The sequence below is a fragment of the Fukomys damarensis genome, unplaced genomic scaffold, assembly GCF_012274545.1.
Source record: "Fukomys damarensis isolate Sample0158 unplaced genomic scaffold, DMR_v1.0_HiC HiC_scaffold_34, whole genome shotgun sequence".
Classification (NCBI taxonomy): Eukaryota; Metazoa; Chordata; class Mammalia; order Rodentia; family Bathyergidae; genus Fukomys; species Fukomys damarensis.
Window position 1 is genome coordinate 6214448 of NW_022900946.1, and position 20499 is coordinate 6234946.

Consider the following 20499-nt stretch of genomic DNA (forward strand, 5'->3'; position numbering starts at 1 on the left):
GGGGAGGAGGGGCCGGCGCTCCCCCTGCTCACCTCCCCCTCCGCTTCCGCTCGCGGAACGCCTGCGCCGCCGGCTCCAGTTTCCAGCCGGAGAACGTACGAACTCTGGACGCGCTCCCCCCGCCCACTGGGCAGGCGAATGGGGCGGTACAAAGGAAGAGCCTCCGCGCCGGCTGCGCTCCCCCGCTCCTTCAGTCTGAGGTTTCCACGTAATGGCGGAGATGGACTTAATGTTTTGTTTTGTTTTTATATATAACAGTGAAGCTCATTTCCGAAGACGGTAACTGAAGTTTCCCGGCCTTTCCAAGGATCTCTGGACTTTCTTTGCTTTTGTCTTTGCTTCCGGGCCCTTCACCTCAACCCCGGACGGGACTTCGATCTGGTCCTGTACGTAGAGCCGGGGGTGAGGAATGGGAGTTGAGACTTCCAGCCCGCAGGCGCTCATGCCCTGGACCTTCGGGAGACAAATGCTACAGGTTCTTCTTAACGCCGCATCTAATTTACATTCTGGGCGGTGAAGCCAGATAACCCATACCCAGGGCCTCCCTCCTCCTTCCGCAGGAGCTGCAAAGCAGAGAACCTAGGGAGAAAGGATTCCCTCGATCTCTGCTTCCTTCCTGGGGCTCCCACCGCGACCACCCGCGCGCCCGCTCCCCGAGCTCCTGACCACGCGATTCTAAGAGGCACGACTGAAAGCTCTGCCTCTGTTGGAAGTTATTGCGGCTAAGGAATCTACAAGTAAGTAACGTGATGTATTGATGACCCTGCCCAAAAAATGAAGACCCCAAGTTAGAGCCCCGGGCTGCCTTGTCTCCCTGAGCTAATACTCAGTACTCTTAAAGTGAACTCAGCTCTGGGAGATAACACCAGATGTTTTTTTTGATTATTTACATCGCTAGGAGAACTAATAGCATTTCATATCCAAAAGATTATATTGTGTATCTTTGCCTGAACTACTCCCTGCTGCTGCCTGAGCTACAGCTAAGAAGCAACCTATTTCCCGGGCTCTATAACAACACCTTCCTACCTTGGTTTGGAGAATGCTTTTCATTTGACTGCACCGGAATTATGTAAATACATTTACTTTTAGTTCAGAACAAATTAATCTTGGTTAATTTCTTATTGCACTTCAGAGATTTGCATTTATAAGGTGACCCCCAGGTGAGAAACAAAATCATTCTTTAGCCTCAAACACTATTAGCTGCTAAGAATCTCTGTCTGTTAACCACATTGTTGTCTAATATGATATAGGCTGTAACAAAAAAGAAGAGAGATAGTCCCTGACTGCTTCCTATCAAAATACTAAAGTGCCTTACTAAATCTGGTTTAAACCTCTAATATTTCTAACCCAAGACATTTAAAAGGAACTATAGTAGCAAGTCCAGGTAATTCAGTTTGTTATCTGTATCACGTCTCTCTACTGTCTCTTTGGAACGGTGTCACAGAGTTGCTCTGTCCCAAAAGAAAGCCGTCATCTTATTAAATAGGAGGGGCACAAGCAACAGGAGTGCATAAAATGGCATATTTCATTTCTGAAGACAAAGGAAGCAAAAAGGTATGTGCCAACTATGGAGTAAGCCTGCCTAACTGCAGCTCCAAGACTCCAGAATGTGTTGGATAAAGAGGCTTATTGGTAACTGCTGTGGTGTGTAGGATTTGGGGTCAGTTGTCTGCTATGAAACCTACCATCTCAAAGGAGCAGATTTTACTTTATACCTGATCACCCAACTTGGAAAAATAAATCACCCCCACATAATAATCACAAAATACATATTATTTGCATTCAGTAATCACAGGAAGAAACGGAAGCACAGTGATTTGCCTAAACCATTTGCCTAAAGGTAGCAGAGCAAATTGAATAGCAGACCTTTTCATAGAATTTGGTATCCCAGCTCCTGGTCCTTTGATCCATCTAAGAAGCCTTGCTGTCTGTTCTCAGAGAGCCTCCTGAATTACAAATGAGGAGGAAGGAAAACAGCAAGAGTAAATATACTTAAGCAGAAGTTCAGATTGCCCTTTGGGACTGCCCCCTTCCTTCATCTGCTAGATGTCACTACTGTATACTAAAACCTCACTTGTCCATAGTGGGGAAGGAAAGAGGTACAGATGAGAGAAAAAGCCAAATATGAGCCAATATTCTAATGTTTTTTGAAATGTAGTCAGTGACAGTCAAAAGACATGTAAATGACACCCTCTGGGTCCCTGACCTGGGCCTCAGCTGTACACAGGCTGAAACTTTGGCTGTATTACTTTCCTGTCTAGATCTCTTAAGCAAGGGCTTTTTGTTGCTGTCTCTTGAAAGTGGCATTTTCATGTTCTTATTTCAATTACGAAGTATAACAGGAAGAGATTGGTAAGGAAAGGCACAAAACATGGTAGTCATTGTTAGTCATTGTTATATCCTTAAGGAAGAGCTAAATGATCTAAAAAAAAGACATATAATCACATTTTAATGGACAGATTTATATTCTTAACAATATTTGGTACCCCTTTAGAGAAAGATACAAGTTTTTCCCAGAGTATATTTGGTAGAATGTGCTCAGTAGTTAAGAGATGAGCACCCTCTGAGAAAAAGAAAATGGTAAACACATTTGTTACAGTTTGGATCTCAAGTGCTCCCAAAGGCTCATAGGCTAAAGGCTTGGTCTTCAGTTTATGGTGCTAATGGGATGTGGTGGAACCTTCAGAGCTGGGGTCTAGAGAAGGAAGTTAGCTACTTGGGGGTGGCTTTTGAAGGAATGCTAGGATCTCCACCCACCTCCCCTTACTCTGCTCCAGGTGGCCATGAAATAAACAGGTTTCCTCTGCTACATGCTTCTGCCATGAAGTACTGCCTCATCACAAGCCCAAAAGCAACAAGACCAAACGACTGGGCAGAAATTGTGAGCCCAAACAAACTTTTCCTCTATTAAGTATATTTTTGTTTTGTTTGTTTTGAGACAAGATCTCGAACTCATTATATTGTCCAGACTGGCCTCAAATTTGTGGTGATCTTTCTGTCTCAGGCTTGTGAATGGTGGGATTATAGGTGTGCACCACCATGCCTGGCTAAACAATTTTTTCAAACTGTAACTAGAGGTTACTAATAGTAACTAGGTGTTTTTAATCTGAATTTAGATGATACAGTTTTGGTGGTCTACAGTGACATCACTATGTCTCCAGTTGATACAAATCTTAAGAAGAAAACTGCAAACAGGTTTTAAAAAGAAATAGCAGCTTATTTTGGTTTGTGTTTAGATGTCCCCCAAAGCCTCATGCGGATGAGGTGGGACTTTCTTTTTCAGAGGTAGTTGAATCTGGAATGTGTGATGCTGGGGTTAAGGATGTGTGATTACTAGACTGCTACGTGTGAGTGATTGGTTTGGCACCACACTAGTCCCCTGTTGTCTGAATAAAAGAGGCAGAAAGATGCTGTTAAACCCTCTTGCTTTTTGTAGTCTGCTGCTAGGAACTGTTGCCTCCTTTTTTACCTTTGCTACCTTTTGCGCACCATGTTTCTCCTCTGAGATGCCTGTTTCCATCCTTGCCTTGGAGCCAGTGGATTATGGACTGAAATTTCCCCTTCCCCTTCAACTTTGGGTGTCCAGTGTTTTGTCTCAGTAAGGAGAGAAAAGTAACCAACACATGGCTTGAAGCACAGAACTGAAGGAGGAGTCAGAAGACCTCCAGTAGCAAATACAAGTAACAGAGTAGCTCCCTGGAGGTTTCCCACTCCTTGTTTTAGCATGGCAGTTTACTGTCCACCAACCTAAGACAGACTGCCTGGCTTTGTCTTCTTTACATAAATTACGTCAAATTACTTGACCTCTCCAAGTCTTAGTTTCCTTATCTGGAAAGTGGAAATAACAGTGATGGTTACCTATCTCATGGAGATACATGGAGGATTTTATTACATACGTCAAATATAAAGGATTTAGCATAGTGCCTAGACACATAGTACTCAGAAGTGTTAGTTTGCTCCTATTATCACATAAAGTGGGATAAATCAGTCTAAGTATCCCTTTCTTCATCTAAACTGAGGGCCCTGATTCTGAGCTGCCTACTTCACAATACATCTGTGAGAATCAGATAATCTGAAGCCTTCATCAACTATAAAACATTGACCCAGGTTATAATAAGCATGCTCAATCCTAATAGGATTTTGGTCTCTTTATTAAGTCATTTTCTTAGAAACTAGGATGCTAGTTTCTCTTAAATACGGTGTCTCTCTTTGGACTCCCTTCATAAGCAGATTAAGAGAATAGAGGAAAGGCATGTAAAACACAGAACTATAAAATATTCAGATAAGCTAAATCTAGGAAGCAGCCTATATATCTGTCCATCAACAGATGATTGGCTAACAAAAATGTGGTATTTGCATACAATAAATACCACTGTACCATAAAGAAAGATAAACTTGAGTTGTTTGTAAAGAATGGATGCACCCTGAGACTATAATGTTAAGTGAAATAAATGTCAGACATCAAAGCTTAATTATCACATGAATTCTCTTATATGAGAAACCCAAAGTATAAATAAAGAGCAAAATAAAAGATAATAGGAAGTAGGGAGATCTTTCTGAAAGGGGAAAGAGATGGAGCAGGAAGAGAGAAAAGGGGAGAAGATGATAAAAGGAATTGAGATGTATTATGTACAGGTACCAATTCCTCACAAGGAATGTAAACATGAACTATATGTACTAATAAAAAATTCAAATCTAAAATCAAAATCAGGCAGCGAACTCAAATAATCTACTTATCACAGATGTCTGTCTTTTTACTAAGAAAGTCTTTCCCCCCCTGATATATATACAGAAAATTCTTCCTAGTTGGCTCCTGTGTCTACTTCTAATAAGCATAGCATTTCACCTGCTTCCAGAACCTTCTGAACTACTAGAGTTTTGCTCTGAAGAGAGTCTCCACCTGTCTCAGTTTATGTCAGGAATATCACCAGAAAGATGAGTATTGCTTTCACAGACTCAATAACATTTTAGTGAATACATCTAATGCACCAGGCACTGGACTGGCAAGTAGTAGGATAAAAAACAAAATAAACACAATTTCTCAGCTTTGTGGAGCTTGCTATGTAATAGGGAAGCAAATCTAACTAATAATCATGCAGTGAATAGATAATTACAAACTGCTGAGTGCTAGAAATGATTTACACATTATTAGAACTATACATTATTGTAACGGAGAAACATGACTTGAATCGGGGTAAGGAAACTATTCGGTACAGGTGCCCTGAGGAAATGTGGCTTTGTGGCCTTCGTTTTGACATCCCCTTGCCAAGTTTGAGAGCTAGCAAATTGCCTAAGTTCCTGCTGTAGTAGTGCTATACCCACTAATTGTGAAAACTAAAGTCGAATGCCTCTGAGAGCCTTGTAGGATGTGAAGAATCGCAGTGTCCCTCATACATGCTCATGGAGCCTTCAGCACATTGCCCTACACACACAGGCAGCTCTCAGATGGCAGAGAGGATTACTATTGAACCACAAGACCAAAGTCAACCTCGTTCTTGGATAAGCTACGTAAACAGTCCCAGAGATGAGCAGCCATCTACTTTAAACTTACACAAGACAAATTTCACTAAGGCCAGTACTGCAACCTAATCCTTAACTAAATCCCAGACTCCACCGAACAAATCCTTTTCTCAGCATTGTATTAATAGGCATATGTGATGTATATGTCATATATATACGTGTATGTATAAGCACCTAAATTGTCCTTTTTAAAGGTACGATTTCTTCGTGATATCAAAGTCTTGAACTTGATGGATCATAATCTAACTGATAATGGTACAACTGGTGTGAAACAAGAATCCTATCTAATAATTTAGGAAATTTATTATTTCAGTTTAACATGCCCTATGACTCAGTTTCTTTACCTCTGAAATCAGCAACTTCTGTACTTGTATAATACATAGGTACACTGCTTCTGGGATCCTTAAAAATCTGTACATAAAATGGCTTAAGCTAGTTAAAGGAAATGTGTATTCTTAGTGTAATTTCAACCAAAGAAGGACCTTTCAAAGAAAGACCTTTCATGTCTGTGAGTTAGAGCTCTGATAAAAAGAGAAAGAGCTGTTGTGTTCATTTTCTGGGGTATTTTCACACTTCCAAAGACCTTTCATCTTGTTTAAAATACACTTTCAAAATAGATCTTCTCCTTGGCCTCTTAATTGCTGTCTGTTGTTTGCATTTGGAATAGCTCCATCCTTTTCCACACAGTTCACCATATAACTTCATGATACTGTGTTTTGACATACTTACTTTAATCTTTAAACCCTTATTTTGTGACTATAAAGCATCCAAACTTGTGTTTTGTATGAGAATATGAAAAATATGTTTTATTGCACAATGAAAATGCTCTTAAAACTTAAAATCTGAGTATTTTATAGTAGACCAAAATGCATGTACATAAACATACTAAAGTTTGTGAGGAGAAAGTGATAAAAAAATTTTTAAATGTGTTATCTACATGTACCAACTCTCCACAGTGAATATAACCAGTATGTAAAACATAAAAAGAATTTGTGTAATCTACCACAGAACCACCATATCTCTGTTGGCATGAAAGAAAGCCACTATTTTATTTTTGCACAACCACAAACTGGTCAAAAAGAGGAAGAACACTTCATGAAAGAGGATATTTGAGCAATTAGCCAACCTGAAAACCAGACAGAATATCTCCCTTCTCTTATGAAAACTGTGTGATTGATGTTTTTAATAGCTACAAATAATATGAGCTTGTTGTACAGTTTAGTCCAGAATCTTCCTCAGACTTACAATACGCACAACTCATTCAAAAGGAGTTTAAAAAAACTAAAACCTCAGCATAAAGCCTCTACCATGTTCATCTCCAGTTACGGCTTCTCTCTACCAACATTCTTTGCTACGTATGTTTTCTAAAAATTGACAAGGTCAATACTGATTGCAGCTGCTAAATTATTCTACAATGGAAATTTATTTCATTGGCTATGTTTAAGTGCTCAAGCCCAGGGCCTTACACATGCTAGGCAAATGCCCTACCACTGACCTAACTGCAGCTCGATATTCACATCTTCTGTAGAAGTTTTTGAGACATGATAAAGATCGGTTGTGACCTCAACCATGAAGAATTTTCCCCACTAACAAAACTCTAGATCCCTTCTCTTTGAGGGCATGTAGAAGCTGGCTTTGCTCAGGAATGTCCATAAAGTATAGTTTATATGGAGCTATAGATCAGGCTGATCTTTTTGCAGGAAAGATCTGTTTTAATAATCAAAACTATAAATGTCACTGGAGCCAAATTTACCACATTTCAAATGGACAGCCTATAATTTGAACAAATTTTTATATGTACATTTTGCTTTCATATGAGTACATATTTACAGATAACTTTTATAGTATCTATAATGCTCCTTTTAATTATTCACTGAAATCTCTAGGAAAAAAACTAGTTATCATTTTATAGTCTGGTTTTATATATATCCAGAATCTGCAACAGCCTATTCAATTCATGTACTGAAATTTCTCAGTTTTTCTACTTGGTTTTTGTTTTGGTATCAGGAATTGAACTCGGGTCCTTGTGCTTGTGAGGCAGGTGGTGGAATCACTGAGCAAAATCCCCGACCCTCAGTTTTTCTACTTTAAACAGCAGTATATACAGGGGTAAATTTTCATCTCAGTAGATGGTAAATTATATTATATTTGAGGGCATCCAATATTTGTTAACTCCTTTAGTTTATATAATGGGCTGTATCCACATGTCCTCTTGAAACTGCAGGCATTCATAGGTGGGTCCTTTCAGAGGGGCCTGGATCTGGGGTATGTGAATAGGGATCAAGGGTGTGATAAGTAAATTAGTCCACTGATTGGTTCAGCATAGTTCTGTGTGTGGTTAATGGGAAAACCCTGGGTATGGGTGGCACCACTCAATAGGCTCATAGCCTACATTGGATAAAAAGGGAAAGAAAGGCAAGCTGCTGGCTACTTCTTCCTCTGCCATGCAGCCCTGCCTTGGAGCTAGCCAACTATGGACTGAAACCTCCACAAACTGATCTGAAACTGACTCTTTTTCCTTTAACTTGTAGGTGTCTGGTTTTTCTGTCCCAGCAACAAGAAAGTAACTTAAGACACCCTACTAAAAACTTATACAGTGGTACCTCATTTCACAAGTTTAATTCTTTTCATGATTTCTGGTTGCAGAATTCATTCCATGATTCTGGTACATACATGCTTGCATTTCAGTTGCAACCAAAATTATGGAACACATTTTGCAACCATAATCATGCAAAGTATTAGGTTCATGAACCAAGGCACCACTGTATCTTTGTCACAGAAATTCATTACAGGGACCAGGGATTTAGCTCAGTAGGGATGCACCTGCCTGGCAAGTACAAGGTCTTGAGTTCAATCCCTGGTACCAAAAAGTTACACTTTTGTTGTGTACATTTTGGTGCTATTTCAAAAAAAATTTAAGACCTTTTGGACATGGTAGATGGTTTGTAGAGTCAAGCAAAATTGCTATCTGAGGAGAATTACACTTTCTAGATATAACTCAGTGGTAGAGTGCTTACCTAGAATTCATGAAGCCCTGGGTTCGGTTCCCAGCAACACACACACCAGAGTCTTTAAAGCAAACATAAAGTGGATTCAAGCAAAAACATGCAAAGTTGTCTTTTTAAAAAGCAAGCCCTAGAGGCCAAGGATTTAGCTCAGTGTTTCCACCGCCTGCTTTGCAAGTGCAAGGTCCAGAGTTCAATCCCCAGTACCAAAAAAAAGCAAGCCCCAAGCTATGACTTGATCAAAAATTGACTGAAGGAAGGTAATGACATATTTGTAGAAATAACAGCTCATTGAGAATGCAGCATGGAAGGGAGCTATATTAGCCCTGAAAACAAGAAAAGCTGGCTGGTGTGGGCAGTGAGTCTTCATCACCAGCCCAGCAGCCAGTACACAAGCCTATTTTGCTTAGTGGAGCAGGTTCCTCTTCCTGTATAGATAGGTGCATCCCTTAGATTAAGGCTCCATGACATCAGCAATTAACATAATCCTACCTCACTATGATCCTCGTTCCTTGCTCACCACATGCTGTAGATAGGGTGGGAATGTGCTGATGGAGGAAGTTCCTCAGTATAAATTAGTAGTGTACTAATCTGTTTTTCTTTGCTAATCACACAATACCATAGACTGGGTACATTTTAAAGAAAAGAGGTTTATTTTGGCTCATGGATCTGGAGGTGCAAGATCTAGGAGGTGCACATAGTGATGGTCTTCCTGCTAGCAGAGTCCCAAGGTGGTACAAGATATCACCTGCCAAGAGATGTACAGAGAGTACATGTGTGTGTCCTCTGGTGTCTTGTCTCTCTTCTTAATAAAGCCACCAGGATTCAATCCTGGAGGCCCCCTCCTGATAGCCTTATCTAATCCTTAACTCTAAACACTGTAGTTAGATTAAGTTTCTACTGTCTTAATACCCCAGAATGAGGATTAAACTCCATGAGTTTCATAGGGGACAAACCATATTCAAACTGTAACTGTGTTTTTTTTTTTTTTTTTTTTTTTTTTTTTTTTTTTTTTTTTTTTTTTTTTGCATTGGTCATCAGTTTGGCCTATGCTAGTCAGAAAAAGATGAACCCATTTTCAGTGTAATGGCATATCAAATGTCTAGACCTGCAAACCCTCAGTGATGAGTTTACCAGTATCATATGACCAACTCTTCCTTCATGCAAGAGATATCAAGCCTCACTTGCCTGAGAAGTATAGCAGATAATGAGAGCTTCCTGGATTCTTCAGCTTCGGCCGCAGTATGTTTTTATTGAAGTAAAATAAAACTAACGTAAAATTTACCATTTGTTGTTTGTTCTGTTGAGACAAGGTCTCATGTAACTCAGGCCTTGGAATCCTCCTGCTTCAGCCTCCCAAGTGCTGCAATTACAAGCATGTGCCAAAACACCCAGAAAATTTTACTGTTTTAACTTTTTTTTTTGGTACCAGGGACTGGACTCAGGACCTTTCACTTGCAAGGCAGGCAGCGGAACCACTGAGCTAAATCCCCAGCCCTTGTTTTAACTATTTTTAAATGTATAGTTCATTGGCCTTAAGAACACTGACGTGTGCAACCTTCACCACCATTTGTCTCCACAACTTCTGATCTTTCCAAATTGAATGTCTGTAACTATTAAGCACTTAACCATTACATACTTTCCTCTCCCCTCAGCCTTTGGCAACTGCTGTTCCAACTTCTGTGAATTTAATTAGGTGCCTAGTGTAAGTGAAATTATATAATATTTGTCCTTCAATGACGTTATTACACTCAGTATAATGTATTCAAGGTTCATCTGTATTGTAGCATGTGTCAGAATTTTCTTCCTAAGTCTGAATAAAATTCCATTGTATGTATATACCACTTTTTATCTGTCCATTTATCTTTTAAGGGACAGTTCCATACTCAATGCCAAATTATCCAACCTTATTTTTATCATTAAAAACAAGATGACTTCAGGCCAGGGCCAGGGATTTAGCTCAGTGGCACTGCACCTGCTTTACAAGCACAAAGTCCTGAGTTCAATCCTCGGGGCTGGGTGGGGCAGGGGAGGTGACTTCAGGATACCGGCATGACCAGGTAGGCTTCATCTAGGAATGCAAGGATAGTTCAACATTTTCAAATCAATAAATGTAACACATCACAGACATAGAAGCAAGGACATAAATCACTTAATCATCTCAAGATCTAGGAAAATCCTCTGACAAAACTCAACATCTTTCATGATGGGAACACTGAAGAAAATAGGTACAGAAGGAGCTTATCTCAATCTGATAAAAAATATTTATGACAAACCTGCCAATATATTAAAAGGGGGAAAGCTTTGAAGGAACAGAACAACAGTGTTCATTATCACCACTCCTTAATAAAAGCAATTAAGCAAGAAAGAGAAATAAAAGGGATATGTGTAGGAAAAGAAGTCAAATCGTTATTTGCAGATGATCCTCTACATAGAACACCCCCCAAAATTACCAAAAGACACACAAAAGTCAATACTGTTTTTGGGGGTTGGTTGATTGGTTTGGTTGGTTTATTGGTTGGTTTTTTTTTTTTTTTTTTTTTTTTTTTTGTTTTTTTGGGCAAGGGCTTAACATGTTTTAGATGGATCATGTAGTTCAGACTGACCTGGAACTCACTGTGTAGCCCAGGCTGGTCTTGAACTCACAGTGATCCTCCAGCCTCAGCCTCCCGAGTGCTGGGATTACAGGCACGCGCCACCACGCCCGGCCTTGTTCTTGTACACTAATTATGGTAAGAAAGAAATTAGGGGAAAATATTCACAGTAGCACCAAGAAAAATAAATACTTAGCAATTAACCTAGGGAAAGACCTCTACAACAAAAATTGCTGTACTGTGGAAAAGGGAATCAAAGAAAATATCCCCAAATTAGAAAGCCATCCTCTATTCCTGGAGAGTCAGAACCTATACTGTCAAAATAGTCATACTTCCAAAATTAATATACAGACTTAATGTGATCCCAATCAAAATACAGCATTCTTTACAGAACTGGAGAAAATAATTCAAAAATTCATATGAAACCAAAAGAGACCCAGAATAGCCAAAGCAATCCTGGGTAATGAGCAAAGTGAGAGGCACCACAACTCTAGACTTGAAACTATATTACACAGCTGCAGTGATTAAAAAATCAAAAATAACCACCAGCATGGTATTGGCACAGAAACAGACACGTGAATCAGTGGGGTAGAATAGAGGATGCAGAAACAACCCCAAGAATTTTCAACTGTTTGATCTTTTTTTGGGGGGGGCTTGCCAGGGATAGAGCTCAGAACCTTGTTCTTGCGAGGCAGGTGCAGCGCCCTTGAGCTAAATCCCGGACTCTCAACTGTTTGATCTTTGAGACAAAGGGACCAATCACACTCAATGGAAGGTAGCCTCTTTAACATATGGTGTTGGGAAAACTGGCTATCTGCACGCAAACGAATCTAGAACCACCTCTCTCACTATGTACTAATCAAAAATCAAATGGATCAAAGAACTAATGAAAATAGAAACACTTAACCTGCCTGAAAAATAAAGTAGGTAAAACTCTTGAAGTCATAGGTGGAGGCTGGGACTTTGAGGTGAACCCCAGTTGCACAAGACAAGAGTACTGAGAATCAACAAATGGAATCCTATTATAAAACTGCACAGCAAAAGAAATAGCCAACATAGTGAAAAGACAACCTACAGAATTGGAAAAATTTGGCCAGCTATTCCTCAGAAAGAGGATTAATACCTAGCATATACTGTATAAAGAACTGAAAAAAAAAATAGACCTCCCAAAATAAGAGACCCTTGCCAGGGATTTGGCTCTGGTTCCACCATATGCCTCGCAAGCCCAAGGGCCTGAGTTCTATCTCCAATACAAAAAATAAAGAAAAGAGACCCAACCAAAACAGGCAAGCAAAAAATATGGACACCTTACAGAAGGAGAAGTACAAGTGGCCAATAAATACATGAAGAAATGATCAGCATTGCTGGCCATTACAGAAATGCAAGTTTAAACAACGCTGAAATTCCATCTTACCCCAGAAAGAATAACCATCATTAAGAAATCAAATAAGCCGGGCATGGTGTGGCATTTGCCTGTAATCCCAGCACGCAAGAGGCTGAGGAAGGAGGATTGTCATGAGTTCAAGGCCAGCCTGAATTACAAAACTGAGACCTTGTCTTAAAAAAAAAAAAAAAAAAAAAAAAGTTGTCAAGGCTGTGGGGAAAAAGGAGCCTTTCACACTGTTGGTAATGTAAACTACTACAACCACTTTGGAAATAATTATGAAGCTTCTTCAAAAAACTAAAACTAGAAATTCCATTTGATCCAACTATTCCCCTTCCCAAGAGTTAAAAACGTCATATTATAGTGATACATGTATATTTATGTTTATAGCTACACAATTACTAGTTAATTCTTTGAAGCAGCTCTATGTCTATCAACAAATGAACAGATAAAGCAAATGTATTTACATACAGTGGCACTGCTATGCAATAAAGAAGGATAAATGAGTCATTGTAAGGCAATGAGTGCACCTTGAGACTGTAATGTTAAGTGAAATAAATCAAACACACAAGTTTAACTATCTCATGGTTTCTCTTATATGATAAAACCAAGTTATAAAGAGCAAAATGAATAATAGGAAAAAGGGAGCTCTTTCTCAAACAGGGAGGAGACCAAGAGATGTAGTAGGGGGAAGGGGAGGTGAAGGGGGTGAAAAAGGGATTTACGATGTTTTATACACACGTACCAGTTCCATACAAGAAATATAAATAGTATGTACTGCAAACATGTGCTAATATAAAAGGTGAATATGTATTCCAGGAGACAAGTCCAAATTCTAGTTACTTGCCTTACACTTTCCATGTGGCCTTAGAAAATCACATAGCCCTATCTTGTCTATAAAACTGGTGGAACCACCAGTTTAATTAAAAACCATTCATGCACAAAAGCATGAATTCTTTTACCTCCTTATTTCCTTTAGTGAATTTATGAATTCTGTGATATTTCCCAAATGCTAATATAAATGTCTGCGCTTACATAGTTTGCAAGTGCCAAACTTTTTCACACACATAATCTCACAGAATCAGCATCCTATAACATCATTTAAAAAATAGCAAAGTTTGTAATTGGAGATGATCTTTTGATAGTGAATCATCTGAATTAAAGACCTTTACCTTTTTACATATATTCATCATACACACACCACCTGCTGTTTCATAGTGTGAAGCTTGCTCATTCTACTGGGAAGAAAAGAACTACGAATGAACATAGAAACAGGTGTTTTTCTACCTCCCAGACCCAGATCTGGGCCACAGCCTACTTGTCATGAAAGAGCTTCCTCCAACATCATCACACAAGTACCACCTGTCCCTTGGAACAAGGATGTACATACTAGGAGCCAAGCACTGTGATAAGCTTCTCACATATGTCATCTTTTGATCCTCACAATGACCACATTTTTACACCAGAATCATCCAAGGCACAGAAAGCTACAGCACAGTGAGTGGTTGAAACGGGATTTTCACCTGGGCAGTCTGAGTGCCGAACTCACGTGCTTCACCGCAAGACTGTGCTGCCTCCTAGTGTTCACTACCAGCCTGACTTCTGCTTCACCTGTGCTGCTGGGTGAAATGCAGTTTCCCTAACTGCCCACCAATACTGATGCAGAATATTGTAAAGACGGAGTTTTCAACACTGATAGTTGTGTCTTTTCCAGAACATCATCTAAATAGGCGTCTTTGAGTTTGGCTTCTTGCACTTAGCATAATGCACCTGACATGCATCCATGATGTTGTGTTATCAATAAACAGCCTTCTTAATGACAATGAATACGCTTAACTTTGCTTACCCATTAATCAACTGAAGGGCATTTGGGCTGTTTCCAGTTATTTATTGATGATTATGAATAAAGCCGCTGTAAACATTTGTGTACAATGTCTAGGTGAATATAAGTTTTTATTTCTCTTGGATTTAAAAAATACAGAATTTCTAGAGAATTCATCAAATATATATTTAAGTTTCTAAGAAACTACCAGACCACTTTTGAAGTAGCTATACAACTTTAATTTTTTCTGGGACTGTTTCACTGTGTAGTCCAGGCTGGACCTGAACTTGCTGTGTAGCCCAATCTGATCTCAAATTTATGATCTTCCTGTCTCAGCCTTCCAAGTGCTAGTATTAGAAGCATGCACCACTGCACCTGGTTTCAATCCCTTTAATTCTTAACAAGAACATAGGAGAGTTCTGGTACTCCACATCCATGTCAGCCCTTGGTATTGTCAATATTTTAATTATTAGGTGGTAGTAGCCCATAACAGTTTTAAATTGCATTTTCCAGTAATGTTAGGCATCTTTTCATATACTGTGCATCATCTTTGATGAAGTGTCTCTTCCAACCTTTGCTCATCTTTATTGTCATAACTGAATTGAAAACATACTTTTTATATTCTACATGTAAGTCCTTTATGAAATAGGCATTTTGAAAATATTTTACTCTAGACTGTAGTCTACATTTTAATTTTTAATGTCTTAAAAATCAGAAGTTTTAATTTTGGTGAAGTCAGATTTATCAACTTTCATTGATATGGTTTATATATATGATATCATATCTAAGAAATTTTTCCTGTTCCAGAGTCATGAGAATTTTTTACTGTTTATGCTAAAAGATGTATGGTTTTAGGTATATAATCTATTTTAACTTTATACTTGGTGCAGCAAAAGAATTGAACTTTGTTTGCATTAGATGTGTAGTTGAAAATACTCTCCTACTGAATTCTACTACACATTTTGCAAGGTTTTATGGTTTATGTTTGAACTCTATTAGTTTCATCTTTTAGTACCACAGTTTCTTAACCACTGTAGCTTTATAGTAAATATTGGATTCAGATGGTTTGAGTATACCAACTTTTTCTTTTTAAATTGTTTACTATTTTAATGATTTTGTTTTTCCTTACACAATATAATCAGCTTGTCAATTCCTGTAACATTTATTTGTGTATTTTTTATTGGATTGCCTATCGAGAATTGATACCTTAATATTTAGTCTTCCAATCCAGGACACAATATATAACTCTGTTTAAACTTTCTTCCTTTATCACTGATTTCTAGTTTTTACCACAAATGTCTTGCACATATTTTTAAGGAGATACCTACCTATTTCATTGTTCCTTTTCACAATATTGTAAATATCAGTTTTTAAAAAATAATATGAATTTCCAATTGTTCATTCCCAGTACATAGAAACTGATTTCACATATTGACTAAGCTTATATCCTGTAATCTTGCTAAATACACTTGTTGATTCTAGTAGCTTTTAGATTCTTTGGATTTTACTACACAAATAATCAATCTGCTAAAACAGTTTTATTTCTTCCTTTCAAGTTTGTGTTTTCTTGCCTATTTTTCTTGACTTATTGCACTAGCAAGATTCTCCAGTATAATTTCAAATAGGTGTGGGAGATGCAGACATCCTTGCCTTGTTCCCAATTTTAGGAGGAACGTGTTTAGTCTTTCACAACTAGGTGAAATTAGCTGCAGATTTTTTGTGGAGGCCTTTGGGAAGTTAAGGAATTTCACTTGTGCTCTTAGTTTGCAGAGGGTTTTTAGTATAAATGGATATGACATTTCATCAAATGCTTTTTATTCATCAATTAAGAGGGACATATATAGCCTTTTTTTCTGTTGATAGGATGGATTACAATGACTGCTTTTTTTTTTTTCTTTTTTCTTTTGGTTCTGGGGATTGAACTCAGGTCTTTGTGCTTGCAAGGCAGGCAGTGGAACAAGTCCCCAGCCCTACAATGACTGTTGAATGTGTAACGCTGAACTTCCAAAGTTAACCCTATTTGATCACGTTTATTATCCTTTTCATATTAGCAAGAATAAAACTGCTGATACTTTGTTGAAGACTTTTTCATCTATGTTCATGAATACAGGGCTAAAGCTTTTTTTTATCATATTTTGTCTGTGGTGTTAGGGTGATATGGTCTTAAAAGATGAACTAGAAAGTCTTTTAATTTCTGAGTTTGTGTAAAATTGTGGGTTTTTTCTTAAATGTTTGATTTTAATTTGCCAAGGAAACCATTTGGGTCCAGAGTATACTTTGCTGGAAAAATCCAAGTTGTCAGATTTATTGATACAAAGAATTCATAATATTTTCTTTTTATCCTTTGTCTGGTACTCTGGATAGGTGCCCTTTCTTCATTCTCAGTATTGGAAATTTATATCTTCTCTTTTATTAAAGAGTCTGTTGTCTGGCAAGAAGTTGACCAGTTTTTTTGTTTGTTTTTGTTTTTTGGTTTTGGTTTTTTTGGTACTGGGGATCAAACTCAGGATCTTGTGATTGCAAGGCAGGCATGGCACTGCTGAGCTAAATCCCCAGCCCATTTTAATGATACTCTCAAAAAACTAGCTTTTTTTTTTTTTTTTCAGATAGGATCTCATTAGTAGTTGAAACTGACCTGGAACTCACTATGTAGCCCAGGCTGCTCTCAAATTCACAGCAATCCTCCTGTCTCAGCCTCCTGAGTGCTGGCATTACACCACCACTCCCAGCTTTCTTATCTTTACTATTTTCTCCTGCTGCTTAATTTGGATTTGAATTGCTCTTTTTCCCAGTTTATTTGTGATAGGATCTTGCTCTACAATTCAGGCTGGCCTCAAACTCATCACAGTCCTCCTGCCTCAGCCTCCTGAGTGCTAGGATTATAGGGATATACCACCCAGCTTCCAGCTTCTTAATAGAATCATAGATCATTGGTTTGAGACCCTTCTTTTCTAATACAAGCTTTTAATATTATAAATTTCCCTTTAGGCTTTGTTTTTGCTATATCATAAATTTGTATGTTATATTTTCACTTTTGTTCAAAATATTTTCTATTATTTTTTACTTCTTCTTTTGCTATGAATTATTTGAAAGTGTGTTTTTTAACTTTTAAATATGGAGGGATTTCCCAAGTATGTGGTATTGGTTTCTAACTTGATTCCATTTTCATGATGGGACATACTTTATGTGGTTCCTACTCTTTTACATTTGTTACCATTTGTTTTAGTGCCCAAAAGGTAGTCTACAATGGTTAATGTTTCTTTTATACTTAAGAAGATTGTATGTTCTACTATTGTTAGGCAGAATGTTGCATAAATATAAATTAGTTCCACTTTCTTGATAGTATTGTTACATGTTCTATAACTGTACTGGTTTTCTGACTACTGCTTCTGTAGACTAAGAGAAAATGTTTGAAATCTCCACCTATAATTGTGGATTGTTTTATTTTTTATTTTCTTTCAGTGTTTGCTTCATGCATTTTGGAGCTGTCATGATGTGCATGCACATTTAGAATTTTTTTCGTCTTCTTGATTAATAAACTCATTTATCATGTGATCTCCCTCATATCCCCAGCAGTATTTTTTCTAAGTTGGCTTTGTCTGATATCAATACAACCACTCCAACTTTCCTCTGATAGTGTATGTTATACTTCTTTAATCGTTTTATTTTTACTACGTTTGAATCTTTAAAGTGCATTTTTGTACATAGAATGTAATTGCATCATATTTTTACCCAATAGCAATTTCTGACTTTTACTTAGTGTTTATCCCACTTGTAGTTATTGGTATGACTGGATAAACCTACCGGATAAATCGTACACAAATCTGGACTTCACAATCTGTAGCTCCCCTTTTAGGATTGAGTGTGAATTTATGGTTAGTAGACCACTCCAGAAGATAAGGCAGTCACTAGCTCCGTCCTTAACTTTCCCCAGATCCAGGCCTCTCAGGCACACAGTCTGAGCCAGTGAGATGAAGGCAGGCAAGCAAACCAGGGAACTGTGTCCAGCCATTGAATGAGAGAGAGGAGTGTGGTGATTTGACTCTTGGTCAGGGGGAATCTACACCTGACAGTGGTGTAGTGTTAATAACAAAACGAGAGAAAAAGGGCTATCTTACTAATAAAACTGGTCAGAGAAAGCAGTATAAGGTCCTAAAAAGTAACAGAGTGGTGTGCACAGCCAGGCAAGCTGCAGAAAATACAGAGCAACTGACAGAGCAGTTGCCCAGTGAAGAATTACTGGTGTGTCCAAGCTACACAACCTCTTGGAAACAGCCATGGAGAGCCCTTCACTTACAGAGAATCAAAAAAGTCTAAAATGTGTTGGACCTTGTATTTTATTTGCTGTGCTTTCTAAACAAATTAGAAGATGGGTTTTGCCTTTGGGTGCAGTGTAAACTGTAAGGACTGGCAGACACCTGTAGTTAGTTTGAATCCCATAGCACCTGGTTCTTCCTTTAAAGAGTCTCCATCTTGTCTTTCTTGTTGCTCGCTGAGAATGCGCTCCACACCAGAATGTGAATCACTGCAATGCCCAGCGGGACCAGACAAATCAAATGAAACATAAAATCTTTAAGCTCTAACAGTACACTAGGGAGAAAAAAGATATAAAATATGGTTAGTTCCCCCCCACAGTAGCTTCTTAATAATTCAAAGCTACTTAACAAATGGTTTCAGCAAAATTTTGTTATCTATGAACCCATTTAAAAAGTATAAGACAATTATCAATTAATTTTGACTCCTTCAAATAATTGAAGAAGTACTTCCAGTTACATAAAAGGAAGTTGACGTGTAAACCTGTGGTCACAATGCCTAGACACAAGTGGCACAGTTGCTGTCCTGAATGGTACACAGTGCATCAGAGGACAGAGACAGCGGTAAGGGCACAGAGCAGGCACACACACCCTCCTAGGATTTGTTTTTTTGTTTTTGTTTTTTTGGTACCAGGGATCTAATTTGGGACCTTTCTCTTGCAAGGCAGGTGGTGGAACCACTGAGCTAAATCCCCGGCCCCAGAGGACTTGTCTTGAATTACCTTCCAGCAGGTTTTTAATAAGATGGGAGGATTTGCATATTTATTTCTACCACTAAACTTACTTCAGCTCAACACAAGTAGAGGATTAATAATACTCAGAAGCAGCATGTTCAATTTCCTGCTAAGAACTTCCATAATTTTTTTTTTCCGTACTGGGGATCAAACTAGGGTGCTTGTGCTTTCAAGGCAGGCAGCAGCACCCCTGAGCTAAATCCCCAGCCCAGGTTCTGATAATTTAGTGTGTCAAGTCTGCAGCTTCTTTTGGCTAGCTGTACTATCTAAAATAGCCCTTCATTCATGCAACCAATTGGAGAAAGAAATGAAAAAGTCAAGCTATGTGATACAAAAAGAGGAGTCAGTTTCCATTTCATATTAAAACCAGTTGCTAAGCTGGGCGTGGTGGCACATGCCTTTAATCTCAGCACTCGAGGCTGAGACAGGAGGATTGCTGTGAGTTCGAGACCAGCCTGGGCTACATAGTGAGTGCCAGGTCAGTCTCAACTACATTGTGAGACCCTGTATCAAAACAAAACAAAACAAAAAAAACAGTTGCTTTTACCAAAACCTATATAGCATTCATTCATCTAAAACATATAGGTACTGTGTGCTAAGTAGTAGGTATTCAATGGTAGGCAAAACTAGAGTCTACCATCGTAGGGCTTACCTTCATGCAGGCAGTAGGTCTTACCTGGAAGAGGTAGGTCTTAATTATAAATACTTTGATTTTCATATGATTACATAGGACGACTGCAAAAAAAAAAGTGCTGTGATGGAAGAGCTCAAGGTATTTTTTTTATTTATTTATTTATTTATTTATTTATTTATTTATTTATTGTCGCGAACCAGCAACGCAGAGCACTGTCCAGCAGTGCCTCAAACCCAAAAGAGCAGCAGGGTGGAGATGGGGCAGAGAGAAAGGAAGGACGCCAAGACAAGAGTCTGATCAAGGCGACGTTTATTGCAAACAAGCATCAGCCTTTTAAAGGCACATCAACAGGAAACACCTGACTCCTACAGCTAACGTCAGATCTTTAACAGGAAGTACCTGACTCCTACAGATCTTTGGCTATCTGAGTTTCTCTCGTGCAGGGTCAGAAACAAGTTTAACACGTGCAGTCCTTAAAGAGGAACAAATGTTA

The 20499-nt window shown here is 38.5% G+C and overlaps 2 protein-coding genes across 3 annotated transcripts in view; both read right to left on the minus strand.

Annotated features, from left to right (window-relative positions):
• The window catches only part of Mettl9 (methyltransferase like 9), a 38646-nt gene extending 36716 nt beyond the window's left edge, over positions 1-1930 (minus strand). For both annotated transcript variants that reach the window (XM_033758497.1, XM_033758496.1), the window contains exon 1: positions 1867-1930. In XM_033758497.1, the coding sequence (XP_033614388.1) occupies positions 1867-1911 (45 nt within the window). In that variant the 5' untranslated portion in view covers positions 1912-1930. The remainder of the gene's footprint in view (positions 1-1866) is intronic.
• A 16852-nt stretch (positions 1931-18782) lies between these two features.
• LOC104861844 (transmembrane protein 180-like) overlaps positions 18783-20499 on the minus strand; it is a 32323-nt gene continuing 30606 nt past the window's right edge. The window contains 1 exon segment of the mRNA XM_033758508.1: positions 18783-18915. Within this exon segment, the coding sequence (XP_033614399.1) occupies positions 18783-18915 (133 nt within the window).